This window comes from Chamaea fasciata, unplaced genomic scaffold (genome assembly GCF_029207755.1).
Source record: "Chamaea fasciata isolate MVZ Bird 193981 ecotype frontalis unplaced genomic scaffold, bChaFas1.0.hap1 SCAF_22, whole genome shotgun sequence".
Taxonomy (NCBI): domain Eukaryota; kingdom Metazoa; phylum Chordata; class Aves; order Passeriformes; family Sylviidae; genus Chamaea; species Chamaea fasciata.
Genome location: NW_027094107.1, coordinates 9,011,248 through 9,027,536, shown reverse-complemented (window position 1 = coordinate 9,027,536; position 16,289 = coordinate 9,011,248). Strand labels below are relative to the sequence as shown.

General features: G+C 41.2%; 1 protein-coding gene across 4 annotated transcripts in view; it reads left to right on the top strand.

Moving 5' to 3' along the window:
* STAG2 (STAG2 cohesin complex component) overlaps positions 1 to 16,289 on the top strand; it is a 65,033-nt gene that overhangs the window by 43,887 nt on the left and 4,857 nt on the right. For 3 of the 4 annotated variants that reach the window (XM_066202673.1, XM_066202675.1, XM_066202674.1), the window contains exons 14-33: positions 699 to 810; positions 1,333 to 1,450; positions 2,151 to 2,254; positions 3,093 to 3,185; positions 3,370 to 3,459; positions 3,967 to 4,170; positions 5,659 to 5,729; positions 6,065 to 6,152; positions 6,256 to 6,336; positions 6,989 to 7,081; positions 8,694 to 8,868; positions 9,301 to 9,440; positions 10,537 to 10,638; positions 11,113 to 11,261; positions 11,789 to 11,917; positions 12,243 to 12,448; positions 12,847 to 13,036; positions 13,120 to 13,233; positions 13,988 to 14,114; positions 14,434 to 14,511. In XM_066202673.1, the coding sequence (XP_066058770.1) occupies positions 699 to 810; positions 1,333 to 1,450; positions 2,151 to 2,254; positions 3,093 to 3,185; positions 3,370 to 3,459; positions 3,967 to 4,170; positions 5,659 to 5,729; positions 6,065 to 6,152; positions 6,256 to 6,336; positions 6,989 to 7,081; positions 8,694 to 8,868; positions 9,301 to 9,440; positions 10,537 to 10,638; positions 11,113 to 11,261; positions 11,789 to 11,917; positions 12,243 to 12,448; positions 12,847 to 13,036; positions 13,120 to 13,233; positions 13,988 to 14,114; positions 14,434 to 14,511 (2,464 nt within the window). The remainder of the gene's footprint in view (positions 1 to 698; positions 811 to 1,332; positions 1,451 to 2,150; positions 2,255 to 3,092; positions 3,186 to 3,369; positions 3,460 to 3,966; positions 4,171 to 5,658; positions 5,730 to 6,064; positions 6,153 to 6,255; positions 6,337 to 6,988; positions 7,082 to 8,693; positions 8,869 to 9,300; positions 9,441 to 10,536; positions 10,639 to 11,112; positions 11,262 to 11,788; positions 11,918 to 12,242; positions 12,449 to 12,846; positions 13,037 to 13,119; positions 13,234 to 13,987; positions 14,115 to 14,433; positions 14,512 to 16,289) is intronic. The other variant, XM_066202677.1, reaches the window with a different exon arrangement.

Genomic DNA, 16,289 nt, shown 5'->3' with positions numbered 1-16,289 from the left:
TAGCATCACTGTATTTTCTGAACTGCTGTAGTTTTTCTGAATGGGAAATGGCAGTTTTGAAGGCTGCACTTTGAACGCTTGTACCTTCAGGGAAAATAACAAAAACGTTCCTGTGTCTTCCCCTTTCCCATTCTTCCTGTGAAACATCCTAAAATGCTGATGTAGTTTGGGGCCTAAAACTTGGGCTTTCCCATTTGTAGGTCCTCCCCTGTGCCTCCTCTTCCCCATTGTCCCATATGACCATTTCATAGAATGCTTTCCTTTTAAAAAATCTACTAAAAATCCAACGTGTCAGTTGTGTAGGAAAACAAAATAGAGTTTCCATCTAATACTTTTCAGACCTCCTTCCAGTATTTCTTAGCTGCTTTAAAGTCTCCTGCAGGGAGGTTCAGAAAATACCTTTTGCTGAGGAGGAGCATAGGACCTCAAGCACCTGCAGTTATCACTGATGTTTGTAAAGCGTTTTGTTATGATTATACATCCCACTGCAAACAGTCAGTGGAGTATCAACTCAGCAGATACAAAATGCACGTATGAAATTGTTCAAATGATGCTTGTCCCAAATGACTTCCTTTCAACATAAAAATATGGAGCCAAGCAACAAGGTATTGGTGTGTAAAAGCTCAGTATCTTGATGTGAACTGACTCTGGTGAAGGCAATGAAGAAGAAACTTGTCAGAAACAATTTTTTTTTTTAGGCTTTTCAGCCGCAGAGACACTGAAGAGGATGGAATGCTGAAAAGGAGGGGCAGACAAAGTCCCAACGCTAACCTTGTGAAGACATTAGTGTTTTTCTTTTTGGAAAGTGAAGTAAGTTGGGGTTCAGGGATGTCCTTGTTTTTGTGTTGTCTGTGTGGGTTCTGTTGTGGTTCACTCGTTGGTTAATAACCATGAATCTCCTGGTTTTCCTGTTCTTTGAGCAACCTGGGGGTCAAAAGACTCTTGTGTGTGGTTGTGTTTATTTGCAGGACCTGCCAGTAACAGTGTTGAGACAGGCTGTGAGTGCTACTCTGACAAACAGGATGATGTATGGGTGTAAAGAAATTGTGATTTAACAGATTTAAAAGGAGAGAGAGAGAAAAAGCAAAAAAGCCCCCCACAATCCCTACCCACCTATCCCCCAAGTTTTGTTGCACTGTTCCCTGTAGCTCTTGGTCTGGATTCATCTTTTTAAGTTAACTGGGGAAGAAACTCTTCTGTTTAACCAGAGAGCTTGCAGAGCTTGCTCTGTGTTTTTGCCACAGGCAGGAGCCAAGTGTGACAAATGCTCTGTATTATAGTTCTGTAATAATCTTCACTGCTGATCACAGACTTCATCTCTTCTTCTTTTAGTTGCATGAACATGCTGCTTATCTTGTGGACAGCATGTGGGACTGTGCAACAGACCTCTTGAAGGACTGGGAATGTATGAACAGTCTTCTGCTGGAGGAGCCTCTCAATGGGGAAGAACGTAAGAGATTTTTGGAGATCCTTGTTTATATTGCTGTGCAGCTTTTGTTAGGCTTGAAATAAGGAAGAAAAAAAAAGATGTTTACGTGTATTTTGTGTTTTCATGGCTGTAAGAAGTCACTAATACCAGTTATGAAATGTGAGGAAGAGTGGAAAGAGATCACCACCTGGTATGGAAGTGTGACACAAGAGCCATGGTTAAAAGAGAAGGAATCAGCATGCAGTGTTGCCTTGGTGTTCCACAAGTTCAGCCTGCACTTTTGGCTTTAGAGAAACTGAGTTGCTTATGAAACTGGTTGATTTACTGTTACAACAACCATATGGAAAAATACCACAATTTCTTTAATGACAGTCGACCCAAACAAAACCCCAGGCATAATTCTGTAATTCATAGATCCTAGTAAATGGACCTCTGAAAAATAGAAAGGAAGTAATTATAAAATTTAGTGCTTGTTCCATCCTGTTCTGTGACTAATCCAGTGACATTCCCTCAATTTTTCAGTATTTTCTGGTGGCTTTTTGTGAGGTACTTACATTGTCTATCCCCTCTGCCACCCCCACCTCTGGAAATGAGCTGCTGGTCTGCATGTTAAACAGAAAAACCCCAAAACCCCCGAGACCCAAACCAGAACCAATGTATCTTAATCCCTGTGGGAAATGAAAAAGAAGTTGTGTGTTAACGTGTGCTCCTTGAATTGCAGCTCTGACAGACAGACAGGAAAGTGCACTGATTGAAATAATGCTCTGCACCATTCGGCAGGCGGCTGAGTGTCATCCTCCTGTGGGAAGAGGAACGGGCAAAAGGGTAGGAGCACAAACTGCTCATCTGGAGATGTGGGAAGGGCTCTGGGGGGCCACTGGGGGAAGGAAGAGATTCTAGCTGTTGCTGCTGAGGGGTCTGAGCTTGGAGGTTCGGCTTTGGTCTCCACATCTGCATGGATTGCTTTTCTGGGCTTGGGCACGTGCTTGGTGCATTTGTTTGTACTATTAAAGATAATAGAAATTGATTTTGAAAACAGTATTGTTTTGAAAGGAGGACAAGGATCAATGTTTGGGAAAAGCTAAAACTATTTTCAGTGTGTAAGAGCAAAATGAGGGAAAGGAAAATACACTCCCTAGTCTCTTGGAAGACGGCCAGTCCACCAACTGGCTTTTCTGTGCTTATGCAGAGTTCAGACAGCCTCTGAGGCATTAAGCATTCTTCTCTCAAGACTGGTGTGTATTTTGGTAAGAAACCCATTTAAGAACAGCTTGAAAGCGTGTATGAAGATAGGATTGACAAATTAATTGGGTAAATATTGTTAAAAATTGTAAGCTGAAGGGGTTCCCATTCTTACATTCTTACATTATCATTCCAGTCATTCCAGGTATTTTGTTGCAGGAAAGGTAAACCTTTTGTTCTGGGTTATCACTGCTGTTTTCAAGATGATCTTTTTTAGTGTTAGGATTGACTTTGAATTGCATTTTCTGAATGCTGAATGTTGGTTTTTTCTTTTTTATAAATTGCACACTTCCCTCCTGCTTTACATGATACGTTACCGTGATTTTAGAGGTCCATGTACCTCATCATCATCTCATTAATGATAATTAAACTTTGCACCAGAACTTTCAGCTGTAAAATCCTCACAATACCAATATTTCAGGTGCTGACAGCAAAGGAAAAGAAAACCCAGTTGGATGACAGGACAAAAATTACTGAGCTGTTTGCAGTGGCGCTTCCTCAGTTGCTAGCAAAGGTAGGTTTAATTCCCTTTAATTCCATTTCTCACTGTTGAAATGTTTACAGTATACTTCCCTAATAAAGGATACAGCTTGCCACAAGGTTTTTTTAAATTAATCTTTGTTTATGTTTACTTGTTCTACAATGAAGCATGTTGTCCAAGACTTTCATCTAAACTCCTTTCCTTGCCAATTTCACAGTACTCTGTAGATGCAGAAAAAGTCACCAACCTACTGCAGCTGCCACAGTACTTTGATTTGGAAATTTACACAACGGGGCGATTAGAAAAGGTACAGTAACCTCCGCACATCAACACAGAAGGGAAAGTCCAGAATTCAGACTTTGTCACTGGAACTTTGGTCTCCATTTTAGCAGGGGATTTTGTGTAAAGGAGACTTAGTTTACTGTAACTCTTGTAAGACACACACTAATATGCATAAATGTCTGTGTGAGTGGGAGGTAAATACTTCTGTGTTGTTCGATTGTCATTACAAATTCAAGTGTTAGATAAGATGATACCAACAATAGCAAATTTTTAATCACTTCTCTGATTGGGTCTTTGACAAGCCCCAACTCAATTTTTGGTAAATAGACTCAATTTCTCAGAAGCTTCACTGATTTTCTAGGTGTTCTGTATCATAGTTACAAAAGCAATAAACAGAAATTACCTTTTAAAATTCTTGAAGGTTTATTAAGAATGTGTGTGTGTACGTGTGTGTGTGTATATGTGAATATATATATATATATATATGAAAATAAAACCTCATATTTTCTTCTTTGGCTCGCCTTCCCTGCAGCATTTGGATGCCTTACTGCGCCAGATCCGGGATATTGTGGAGAAGCACACAGATATAGATGTTTTGGAAGCCTGTTCAAAAACCTACCATGCTCTCTGCAATGAAGAATTCACAATCTTTAACAGGGTTGACATTGCAAGAAGCCAGTTAATAGATGAATTGGCAGACAAGTTTAATCGACTTCTTGAGGACTTCCTGCAAGAGGTATTTTAATGTGCAGGATCACCTTTTCCTGCCCTTGTAAATATTTTCCGTGTTTTTTCTGTCTTTCTCTGCAAGGGATGGGAGCTTCCCTCTGCTTTTCAGAACAGCTGAGTGCAGTAACACAGCAGTGTCACTGATTGTGTGAACACAGCCTGGTCTTTGAGATAGGACAGTCTTTAATTTTGATCTCCGCTTGACAGGAGTCCTTTGGGAATTTGAGATAAGTTTCAGATAAACAATTAAATACATAAACCTTCTGCTCTTAGCTTTTGAGGCTTACGTTTCTGAGAGTTGTAGTATTGTGATTCCCCGTGGATTCTCCTCAAATGTACTACTGTACACAAGCTGGTCTTGCCTGTGGTTGCATGTTGCTGTTGTTAAATATCAGAATCTCTAGAAAACACTCCCCCTCCCTTCCTGAATGCAAGCAGATGCAGTTAGTAGATCAAAAATAACTTTGTTCCCACACTGTGTTGATCTGAAAAGTGAGAATCTTCTGATAGTGTTTAACTTCACTATGTGGGATCCCTGACACTCAGACTAAACTTGTTTCTCCTTTTCATCTGTGGTAAGGAGCATAGGAAGTGTCTTTTTGACAGCTTCATTCTTAACGTTTCTTAGATGCATGTAGTTTATCAAGCTCTCCTTTTCTCTCTTGCTTTTTGTTCTGAACTAGAACTCCGTTCTAGAAATCCTAAACAAGAAATGTGCCCGTTTGTTTCCCTTTGTGATGAAAAGAAAGAAGGAGAGGTAAAGCAGGGAAATGAGATGTCAGAAGTTGGCTTGAAGGAAAAATGCCAAATGCTCTGGTGGAAGTGTTGAAATCCTTAGTTCATTGATAGGTTGTGCAACTGCAGAGTAGTACAACTTGCAATATCTCTGCTAGACTGAGGAGGAGTTTCTTGACCTCCTACAAAGTAGGAGGTACAGAAAAGTACAAATACAAAGTACAAATAGATACTTTTTTGACCCTTTCATTTTTACTCTTTTTTCACTAAATGCAAGTTTATCAGAAGTTATGGGAAGATTAGAACAGACCAGTTCCCTTGTCTCCCTCAAAGACCTTTTTCTGTGATTAAAGTCAGGCTGAAGTACTGACCTGTGGCCCTCCTAGTCCAGTGTCTTTTGTCTGACAGTGGCCTCTGCTGGATTCTTCAGAGAAAATAGAATCACCTACGTTGTACACTGGGTTCTGCTATCCTAGGCTTCTTCTGGTTTTTTCTCCCTTCTCCTTCCTCCCCTCCCCCTGTCTCTTCCTGCTGCTATTTTGTAGAATTCTGGAATTGTCTGGGTGGGAAAAGACATTTAACATCCTTGACTCCACCTCTAGCCATGAACTGCTTGCTGGCCTCTCTCTAACTCTTCCAAGAGCATATGTGACATCATAAATAATTCAGAACATCTTCTCCTGCGCCCAGTTTGGGTTTAGTGAGTTCCCCAGTTCACTTATCTCTCCCTGAGATTTCTCACTGTGTGATTATTAACTAGGGGGAGGAGCCTGATGAAGATGATGCGTATCAAGTCTTGTCAACACTGAAGAGAATCACTGCTTTTCACAAGTGAGTTGGCTTCCGCACATGTCTGTCAGGGTTTGAGACGTGGGGGGTGGTTTATTTTTAATTCAGTATAAGGGTTTGTGCCGAGGGGGTTGTTTTTAATATGATCTATCTACCTTTTAATGCAGTTTCCTGGGATTTTTTTTTCTTTGTTTTTTTTTGCTATTTTTTGTGTGTGTGTTGGTTTGAGTGGGGAGGTATTCAGTGACTGGGGTTTTTCAACACTGAAGTTTTTTTTTTCTTTTTTGACCATTTAAGCTTTTAGTAGTTGTTAACATCGAATTGCAGAAAAAGTATGAATTAAATAATATTTTTTGCTTCACTTCTAATGCTTCCAGTGCTCATGACCTATCAAGATGGGACTTGTTTGGCTGCAACTACAAGCTATTGAAAACTGGCATCGAAAATGGAGACATGCCAGAACAGGTCTGAAGTTAAAATGCGTTCTTTAGGCACAACAACAAATAGCTTTTGTTGCTCTCTTTTGCTGGCCTTTGTCATCTAATGCTCTTTTCCCTTTGGATTTCAGATTGTTATTCATGCACTGCAGTGTACTCACTATGTAATCCTTTGGCAGCTAGCAAAAGTCACCGAAAGCAGTTCCACAAAGGTATGCCTTGCTCCGCTTGTATTGGGAAATCAACATTTGTAGTGGAACTGTGCTGGAATTAATTAAGGCTGGGAATTTTCTTTATATTGATACCTACCTAATCCTGCTCTTTTAATAAGCTCTTCTGAAATAATAGTCTTAGTGCTCACATTTTTTAAGTTATTGCAACTCAGAAAGCTACCTATTTTTTTTTCAATGAAAGGGGATAAGAAAACCAACTCTCATCTGATATTCCACTTCATCCCAAATCAGTGAATTAAAAATTAATACTGTGTAGGCTTGTCTTTTTTAGTTATGAACAGCTGCCTAAAATCTGTCCTTCAGCCTGAAAATACAGATGTCTTAAAGAGAAAATGCTTTATGCTCTGGAATTTTTGGGGGGTGAGGGGAGGTGTTAGGGTTTTTTAGTTACTACTTTTTTCATAAAAGAACATGATTTTCATCCCAACTGCCATCTCTTCTGTGCGACACAGAATGACAAAACTAAGGAAATTACTTATTTTATTTGTAATAATGATTTTTTTAAATAATGCAATGGATTTGAATGTTACCACTAAAGTCTGTAGTGGAATACTGTGTGAAAGTGCATGCACTAAATTGGACTACAGCATTGAAAAAGCAAAACTGTGACATGAAATGATTCTTTCTGAAGGAGGATCTCCTACGTCTGAAGAAGCAGATGAGAGTGTTCTGTCAAATCTGCCAACACTACCTGACCAATGTAAATACTGCTGTTAAGGAACAGGTGAGTGCCTGCTGTTCCTTGGAGTCTTCTAATACTGTAATTTTAAAGCAGCTGCAAAGTTCTTGTTGCAATGCTTTTGGCACTTCTGAGTTTTAGCTGGAACTGAGTTCTTAAATATTTCAGACATAAAAAATGTAGATATTAGGCGTGAGTGAGTAATGCATGACAGTTCAGGCAGGAGACAGAAGTCCTGACTTTTTGGCATGAAGGTTTTGGGGGTTGTCCTTAGTTTTTGCTTCTGTTTCAAAAGGAATTGAGACATCATAGTGGGAAACACTTGTCCTGAGTTCTGAGGATCACAGTAAAAAAAAAAAATAATTGAACTGTAGGGGCTGAGTGTCTTCAGTCTGTGGGCAGATGGTTCTTTGGCCAGGACACTCACAGGAACTTGAGGTTCCAGTGAAGAGCACAGGTTCCCAATAGCAGAATCAATTCTAAGTAAATGCCTTTAATGATCTTTAAAATGCTAAAATGAAAGAAAATGAAGTATGTCTCTGCAGGGGAAGGACCAGATTATCTTCTAGGTAGACAGTTTAATTAAAGAAACAGAAAGCCAGGAGCCTTTTTGCTGCTGAAGATAATAATAACCTGGTTAAAGTGGAAAATCTGGTCCACTGAGTCGCACAATTGCAGCTTTTGAAACTCCTGCTAGAACAAGAATATTCCTGCAGCTTGCTAGGCATGTTCTGTGTCCAAGAGCTGTCTAGTGTAATCGGCACAAGGTGTAGGGTGTGAAATGCTGGTAACAGAAATCCCTGGAGCTCCCAGGCGGTCTCCAAGAGGCTGAATGACCCTGAGACCCTGGTGAGGGCTCCAGAGACTGGAGCTGCCTGGTGGCCCAGGGAGCCTGGCACAGGGGGTGCAGTGTCCCCTGGGTCTGGGTCCCTTCTCTCACCTCAGGAAAGGACACAAGGGAGCTCAGAGGAGCACATGGATGTTTTTGTGGCCGGGAATTAGTAATATTCACTTAGAGAAGTTCATGGAAGGACTTGGAGATCAGAGGCAAGGAGAAGCTGCAGCAGCTTGTGGTCTGTTGGTTTGAAGAATGTCAGTCTCTGTGTCAGGTACTGAGACATTGGAACCTGCTGGGGTACTGGAGCACAGACATTTAAAGCTGAGATCAGATGCACAAGTTAGCCAGCAAAACAAAAAGCTGGTTGCACTTTTGGATTTTTGGACATTGGGACTTTAAGGGATTGAATAATGTCAGCTGCTGTATGTCAAACAGATGTGATTGAAACGATTTTAAGAAAAGACAGCAAAAAGGGGATTGTACTCTGGTTGGAGTCCAACAGGTTCTCTAGTGACCTAATGTAGTATCTGTCAGGTAGAATTGGGGAGTTTCAGGCTCCTCACATTTTAATCTTGCAGTATTTTCATATTTAGCTGGCATCATCTGGGCAATATTTTTATTTGGAGACCCAGTCTTGATACAGGCACCTGCTGTGTGAAGCTGTGCACATTTTGACTTCAGTTGGCCTTTGTGGCTGTGTAGGACTTCAGTGGCCTGTGTCCACTGTTGATTTCTTGGGTATTTTGTCAAGTGCCAATGCATTATTCCAAACAAAATCCACTTGCTAAGCAAGTATTTACTCAGGTTTCTCTTTAACAGGCTTTCACAATTCTGTGTGATGTGTTGATGATCTTCAGCCATCAGATCATGACAGGAGGACGTGACATGTTGGAGCCACTTGTTTACACTCCTGATTCTTCCTTGCAATCTGAACTACTCAGTTTTATTTTAGATCATGTCTTCATTGATCAGGATGATGATAATAATAGTGCAGGTTTGTACAGAACTTAAGTTTTCTTTGTAATATTTGTTTTCTAACTAACGTCTTTGTTTCCTTGTGCATTTCTGGGGTTTTGTGGTGGTGATATTTTGTTGTTGGGTTTTTTCTTGTTTGCCTGGTTGTTTTTTTGTTTTGTCAGTGAGAGGTGTGCATGTGCACAGAAGTAGGTGTGGCTTTTAAATGTCAGCAGCTGATTAAAGGATTTTCTCTGTTGGGAACATGTGGGCTAATTGCAGTAAGGGTTTGGTTTAATAGGCTCAAATATTTGTCTCTCTCAGGGTAAGAGACGTGTCAGTGGACAGTGAAGTGCATGGCCATCAGAACTGAGATCTGATTTTCTGAACTGGCCCACACCAGTTTTACACATGACTGTTTGAACATGGAGCCTTTAAAGCTGACAGTTTTCCTGTTCTGAACTCTTTCTAGATGGACAGCAGGATGATGAAGCCAGCAAGATTGAAGCATTGCACAAAAGAAGAAACCTCCTTGCAGCTTTCTGTAAGCTCATTGTTTATACTGTGGTGGAAATGAACACAGCTGCTGACATCTTCAAGCAATACATGAAGGTGGGCGTGGAGCTCAGCAGTGATTCTTCATAAAACCACTGGAGTACAGTAGTTGTGGAAATTCTAGCTCTCACTTGTTTTTCTACCTTACAAGATAACCAGCTCAAAATGGGAAGAATTCAGAACTCCAGAGTTGTAGGGGGAGTTATTGTTTGTTTGTAGGGGAAAAATTACTGAGATGAGTTTTACAGTTCCAGTCTGTGGGTGGTGGGGACTGAGGAGGGAAACTGATGACTTCCATGTTGTTTTTACTAGTTTTGTTTTCTTACTCTGATTGATGGTATATTTTTAATTCACTTACTAGTTTAGTAGCCTTTTTGAGAGTGTTCTTCCCAGGATCAACTCCATGTCTAGCCTCATCAAATAATTGAAGTTTAAACTTTGTAGAAGAGAAGTAAAACTGAAGTTCATCTACCTCTCTCCCATTATCTTTATATCTGTTTCAATCTTACTTAAATACAAGAACCTCTCCTGGCTCATGGGATTCACAGCTGCACACTAATATGAGTTCTCATTTTGTGAGCATGATAAAGCTTTGCTCCTTGGTGATTACCTTAAAAGCTGAAATTTGGGCAGCCTGCTTTTATGTGTCTGAGTGCCCTACATATTATTTGGATTCCCCACATAACTAACTGGGTCTTTCTTAAACCTGAAATACTTAAAAAACGGAACAGACAGCTTTGTTGGACACGGTATGGCTGTGATGCTGTCTGTAAGTGCCTCCTTTCAGCAGAGAAAATAAAACTCCCCAGCAGAGTTACCGGAGTTACTAAAAAGATTAGATTCTAATCTTGTACCCTGAAGGGGTGAACATGTGTCATTAACAAATATGTCATGGCCTTGAAGATAAATAGGTCATTCTGCCTCTGAAGTCATGCTCAGTGCAAGAACAAAAAGTGGGTTTATTCTTTTTGCATTTAGTTTTTTAAAAAGTTATTACTCTAGAGGTGGTTTAAGGTATAATTTTGGTGTAATCATGAACATCTTGGGGTTTTTTCCTTTAGATAGTGTTTGATTTTTCTTTTTAAAAGAGCATATCCAGGTTTTGTTTTCAACTATCATTGACAGTTAACCTTTTTTTGTTTGTTTTTCCTAGTATTACAATGACTATGGTGATATTATTAAAGAAACGATGAGCAAAACAAGACAGATAGACAAAATCCAGTGTGCTAAAACACTCATTCTTAGTTTGCAGCAGGTAAGAATTTACAGTCTTTTAGAATTTCTTCTTTATATTTGTATTTTGAGAAGAAATTTAAAAAAAAAAAGGGGGAATTAGTAGTTGGACAATGTATTGTAGTAAAGACCCGGTGAGAATTACCCCATTTATTTCTTCTCTGTTAGTGTATTAGTAGGGAATCCTACTGATTTTTTGTATTCTCAACTTCGGAACACATGATCTAGTGAAGCACTGATATCTGTTACCCAGTATATCTGCAGTTTGATGAGTGCTTGGACAGTGCATTTCAGGGTTTGTCCCTGGGGTGCAAACCCTTGAGGAGTAGCTTTGACTTCACTGCCCAAAACGTGTTTGTCTCTTGCTGTTGTCAGATTGGGAGTGGAGGGAAAAGCTGAGGAACAGTTTGAAACTGAAACTGAGCTCTGTGTGTGTCGGTCCAAAGTTTGGCATAATCCTTCAATACATGAAAATTTCCCTTTTTTCTCCATACAGCTCTTCAATGAAATGATTCAAGAAAATGGTTATAATTTTGACAGATCATCACCAACATTCAGTGGCATAAAGGAACTCGCTCGACGTTTTGCTTTAACATTTGGATTGGATCAGTTGAAAACAAGAGAAGCTATTGCCATGTTACACAAGTAATTGTGTGCTTTGTATTACTTCTGTTTTTGTAAACACTTGTTAACTAACATAAGACAGGCTTTTTAGTCAGTTTGTTAACACTAAGTGCACCAGCCCTAGAGATGATATAGCCCATGCATTAATTAGGAGATGACTGCAGTTTTGTCTCTGAGTAAAACCTAAATGTTTAATATTGTCGGTGTTCTCCAGCATCATTGTATAAGCATGGAAATGACAGCAGTGTCCATGCTGTAATGAAAAAGCCTTTTTAATGTCTGGTCCATAACAATAAGAACAGATCCACTTCATTGTCAGTGCTGGTCATGTTGGCCTCATGCAGAAAACCTGCAGTGCGAGGTAGAAATTCCGTGACAGAAAGTGTGTCCGGATTCAGATAATAACTGGTGTTCACTTTTGTTTGCTGGAATATGGAAACATCAAATCATTGCTTTCTTACATAAAGAAAGGGGTTTGCTTTTGGTAGCTCGCAGTGCTTTGAACTTTGGTTTGCTCTTTTCTGATGGAAATCTTTATTTGTTCTTAGGGATGGCATAGAATTTGCTTTTAAGGAGCCTAATCCACAAGGTGAGAGCCACCCACCATTAAATTTGGCATTTCTTGATATTCTCAGTGAGTTCTCCTCGAAACTTCTCAGACAAGACAAAAGAACAGTGTAAGTATTTTCTTCATATTCTTTGTAATGATAACCACAAAAGGCATGCATCAGAATAAATATTTGTGTATTGTGTTCATCCAAAGTGGAATCTTTGACACATCAGGGTAAGTTTACAGTAACGTAGTCAAGTATACTCACGGAGGGAAAATTATATTTATCCTTGTCATTTTTCATTTTATGGTGGATGAACAGAAATTGTATTCTGGGTTTGCTGTTAACTGGATGAGAAACACGGGCTGATAATTTCAGTGGTTACTTATCTTGACATGGTAACATTTTCTTAGAGATTCTTTGCATCTCTGATTTCTTGTTTCATTTGAAGGTATGTTTACTTGGAGAAGTTCATGACCTTTCAGATGTCTCTACGAAGGGAAGATGTGTGGCTTCCTCTCATGTCCTACCGAAACTCTTTATTGGCTGGTGGGGATGATGATACCATGTCAGTGATCAGTGGAATCAGCAGTCGAGGGTCGACAGTAAGAAATAAGAAGACAAAGCCAGCAACAGGCAAGCGGAAAGTACCCGAAGGTAGAACTTCTCTCATCTTAAAACCTACTAGAACAGATATTCATAGAAACTGCTCTTATTGTTCCATTTTTTTTAGGGTGACTATATTGGTATGCCTTAATGTGTTTTTTCAGAACAGGTAACTTCTGACCATGCAAGTGTCTTAGTGGGAAAGGTATTCCCTTGGTTCCCAGAAGGAAATAAGGGCACTCCACAGTGTTAAGTCATGCACTAGAAAAGTGTAGAAGTGCTGCAGCCAGTGGTTATACATCCAGGCCTTTTGAGGCACGTGTGAGACTCTGTGGCAAAAAGCAAAGCAATTGAATCTCTCTGTCCCGGATTTAATTTGTGTTTCAACGTTCACTTCTAGACTAGTGTGAGAAAAGCTTCAGGGCTGTTGTCGGTGTGTTTGGTTGCAGCTGAGGAGAGCAGCAGCAGTGAGAGCATGTGGCTGAACAGGGAGCAGTCCATGCACACCCCGGTGATGATGCAGACCCCCCAGCTCACCTCCACCATCATGAGGGAGCCCAAGCGGTTGCGGCCGGACGAGAACTACATGGGCGTGTACCCCATGCAGCCCGAGCACCACCAGCCTCCCCTCGACTACAAGTACGTACTGCAGTAGGTCTGCTTTGTCTTAGTGTCACACACAAGCCACTACATGTTTAAAACACAATAATGGTCTTTTTAAGCACGCAAGTAACGTGGATGTTGGCTCAAAGGCAACAGGAAGAAGCCGCGCGACAACAGCAGGAGAGGGCAGCCATGAACTACGTCAAGCTGAGGAGCAACTTGCAACACGCCATGTGAGTGCAGGGAGCTGTTCTGCAGTGGGGAGGGTTGTAACTGCACGGCCACACCTGCATCTTCTCCGTTTAAAACTTCTCTGCATTCTTAAGGACTCTGTGGTTCTGCGGAAAAAAAAATACGTGTTGCCAACAAAAGCCACGGGCATGTGTATTGAGAAGCTTTTCCTTCCCCTACTTGCTTTGGATTGTTTTATTTCCAGTACTTCATTTAACAGAGTTTCGGTGGGGGCTTTTTTTAAATACAGTGGCACCAATTAGTATAATTAAAATGAGTCCTTAGTTTTCTCGTAAGAGCTCATGTAGAATTCAGGAGGAAGGAGGATGAGGGACTCTGTGGGAGTATTTGTTGTGGTTTTACACATCTGCTTTATTTCAAAGACATTCTTCCTGGCCTTATCATAAGGCAGAAACAATTTTTCTTTAGGTGGCAAAACTTTAGTTCATTCTCACCTGAGCGTGAATTAGGTATCAGTAGATGTGGTTATCAGTTCTCACAGGCTCTCAGGATACCCATTCAGCAATGTGCCACAGTTATCTAAGCTGGCCTCTGTCAGGCATTCTCCCACACTCGGAGCGTCTTCTGCTTAAATACCAGCTTTCTTTAGCAGTACTAGTGCATTTGTTTCATTACTTCATTTCCCTTTTGTCTAACGGAATTACCATTTGTTGGGAGTCCCCTACTGAGCATTAGCTTTGAAATAGATAAAAGGTAACTTGATTTAGTGCTAAACAGAATTGCTTTTCATTTCAGTCGACGTGGCACAAGTCTAATGGAAGATGATGAAGAGCCAATTGTTGAAGATGTGATGATGTCATCAGAAGGGCGGATTGAAGATCTTAATGAAGGCATGGATTTTGACACCATGGACATAGACCTAGTAAGACATTGACTTCTCTTTTAGTGCTCTTGGGATTTGTATTTCTGCTTTTAAAGTAAGGCATTTGAATTAGATTTTCCTTCTGATATGACAGAAATCATTCTGGTTGCTTTCTGCACTGTTAAAGGGCTGGGCTGTTGTCTGTATACAAGAGCCATCTGCTCCAACTGCCGTACAAAAAGCAAGAACACTTCCTGTCATAACTAATAACATCTATCCCTTGTGAATTCTTGCCCCTTGAGAGTTCAGCTTCACTGACTACAGTGTAAAACCTCTGGTGAAATTGCACTTAACCTGTTTGTTTGTTTGCTTTCTAAAGCCACCATCAAAGAACAGGAGAGAAAGAACGGAACTAAAACCAGATTTCTTTGACCCCGCCTCAATCATGGATGAATCGGTAGGTTCACTAATGTAAGGGGAAATAATGGAAATCAGTCCTAAAGCTGCCAAACTGCCTGACTTCAGATTTTAAATGGAAAGAATGCAATCTTCAGGTTGGCATTGTTAGCTTATTTTGACTGCCTGGTACAGTAATTCAGTTCCATACGTTCTAGAATAGTCAGTGTTCCCTGCAAATTTATAGGATTTTTGTTCTTTATATATAGCTATGTAAAAACTAAAAGCCTATGATTCTGAGCAGGAAACACATCTGTTATGGAAAAGACCCTTGCAGAGGCTGGTAGCACAGAGCATTAGAAAAATAAAGAAATGTGCATACATAATATTAAAGCCAAGTTTCCTGTTGTGCTGAGCTTAGTTCAGTGACTCTGATGTCATTACCAAATGTCAGCATTAGATGGTTTGCATCTTGCGGTTTTTTTTTTTTGTTTTGTTTTTTTTTTGTTTTGTTTTTTTTTTTTTTTTTTTTTTTGTTTTTTTTTTTTTTAAATTTTTAATTGGCATATTTACTTCTGTGCATAAGTAAAATATGGAGAAAATATAAGAGATAATACAGATACCTGTTTAGAGAGATGAGAGGTATTTTTTCTTTCCATATAAAGTTTTAGGTCCAAAACATCCGAAGCCTGTAGTTTCTGCTTGCAGTTGCCCTTTTATCCGACTTGGTAAATCTGCAGTCTCTATTCTCTTTTTAAAATCTGCATGAGGGATTCCTTCTGTCTTGAACCACTTGTAAAGTATGCAGCCATTTTTGACCTTGGGTAGCTGGTACAAAATTACACTGGAAATAACAAGCTGCAGCAAGCCAGCAGAGGACAGTACAACAAGGCTTCCTGGGAATCTTGGACAGCTTGGTGGAATTTGGAAGATGGTTGTGTATTTTTTTACAGTACTGTTGCAGCGTGAACCTGTTCTTGTTTATGGGAGAAAGAAGTCCTAAAAACTGTTTTAAATGCAAATCCATATATTTTGTACCGGTAGGGCTTTGCTTTAGTACTAATGAATCAGTTAGGTTGTGTGTCTGGCTCTTGTGTGTTCTGTTCCTCAAGTAACACCAAGAAAATCTCTCACCTGTTCTCTGACACTCTGGTTTCCGGTAGTTCTTCCTCTGCTCTGTTCCATTTTTCCCGGACTGATCTCTGAAGTCCCGGTGACGTTTCAGAGTGACAGTGCAGAGACCTTGTGCCGGTTGCAGGTTTCAGGTCGGAGCCCGGTGGGATCCCCGCCGGAGCCGCGGGCGGCGCTGCCCTGCCCGGGGCCGCCCGCAGTGCGCGCCGCCGCCGCGCGGGGGCAGCACCGCCACGGCACGGCACGGCACGGCGGGGACCGGGGGGACCGGGGGGAAACGACAGCGTCAGGGCTTCGGTTCGTACACGGGAACCACCCTGACAGTGACACAGGGACCGGGGTGACCCGACAGCGTCAGGGCTTCGGTTCGTACACGGGAACCATCCTGACAGTGACACAGGGACCGGGGTGACCCGACAGCGTCAGGGCTTCGGTTCGTACACGGGAACCACCCTGACAGTGACACAGGGACCGGGGGGAAACGACAGCGTCAGGGCTTCGGTTCGTACACGGGAACCACCCTGACAGTGACACAGGGACCGGGGGGAAACAACAGCGTCAGGGCTTCGGTTCGTACACGGGAACCACCCTGACAGTGACACAGGGACCGGGGTGACCCGACAGCGTCAGGGCTTCGGTTCGTACACGGGAACCACCCTGACAGTGACACAGGGACCGGGGTGACCCGACAGCGTCAGGGCTTCGGTT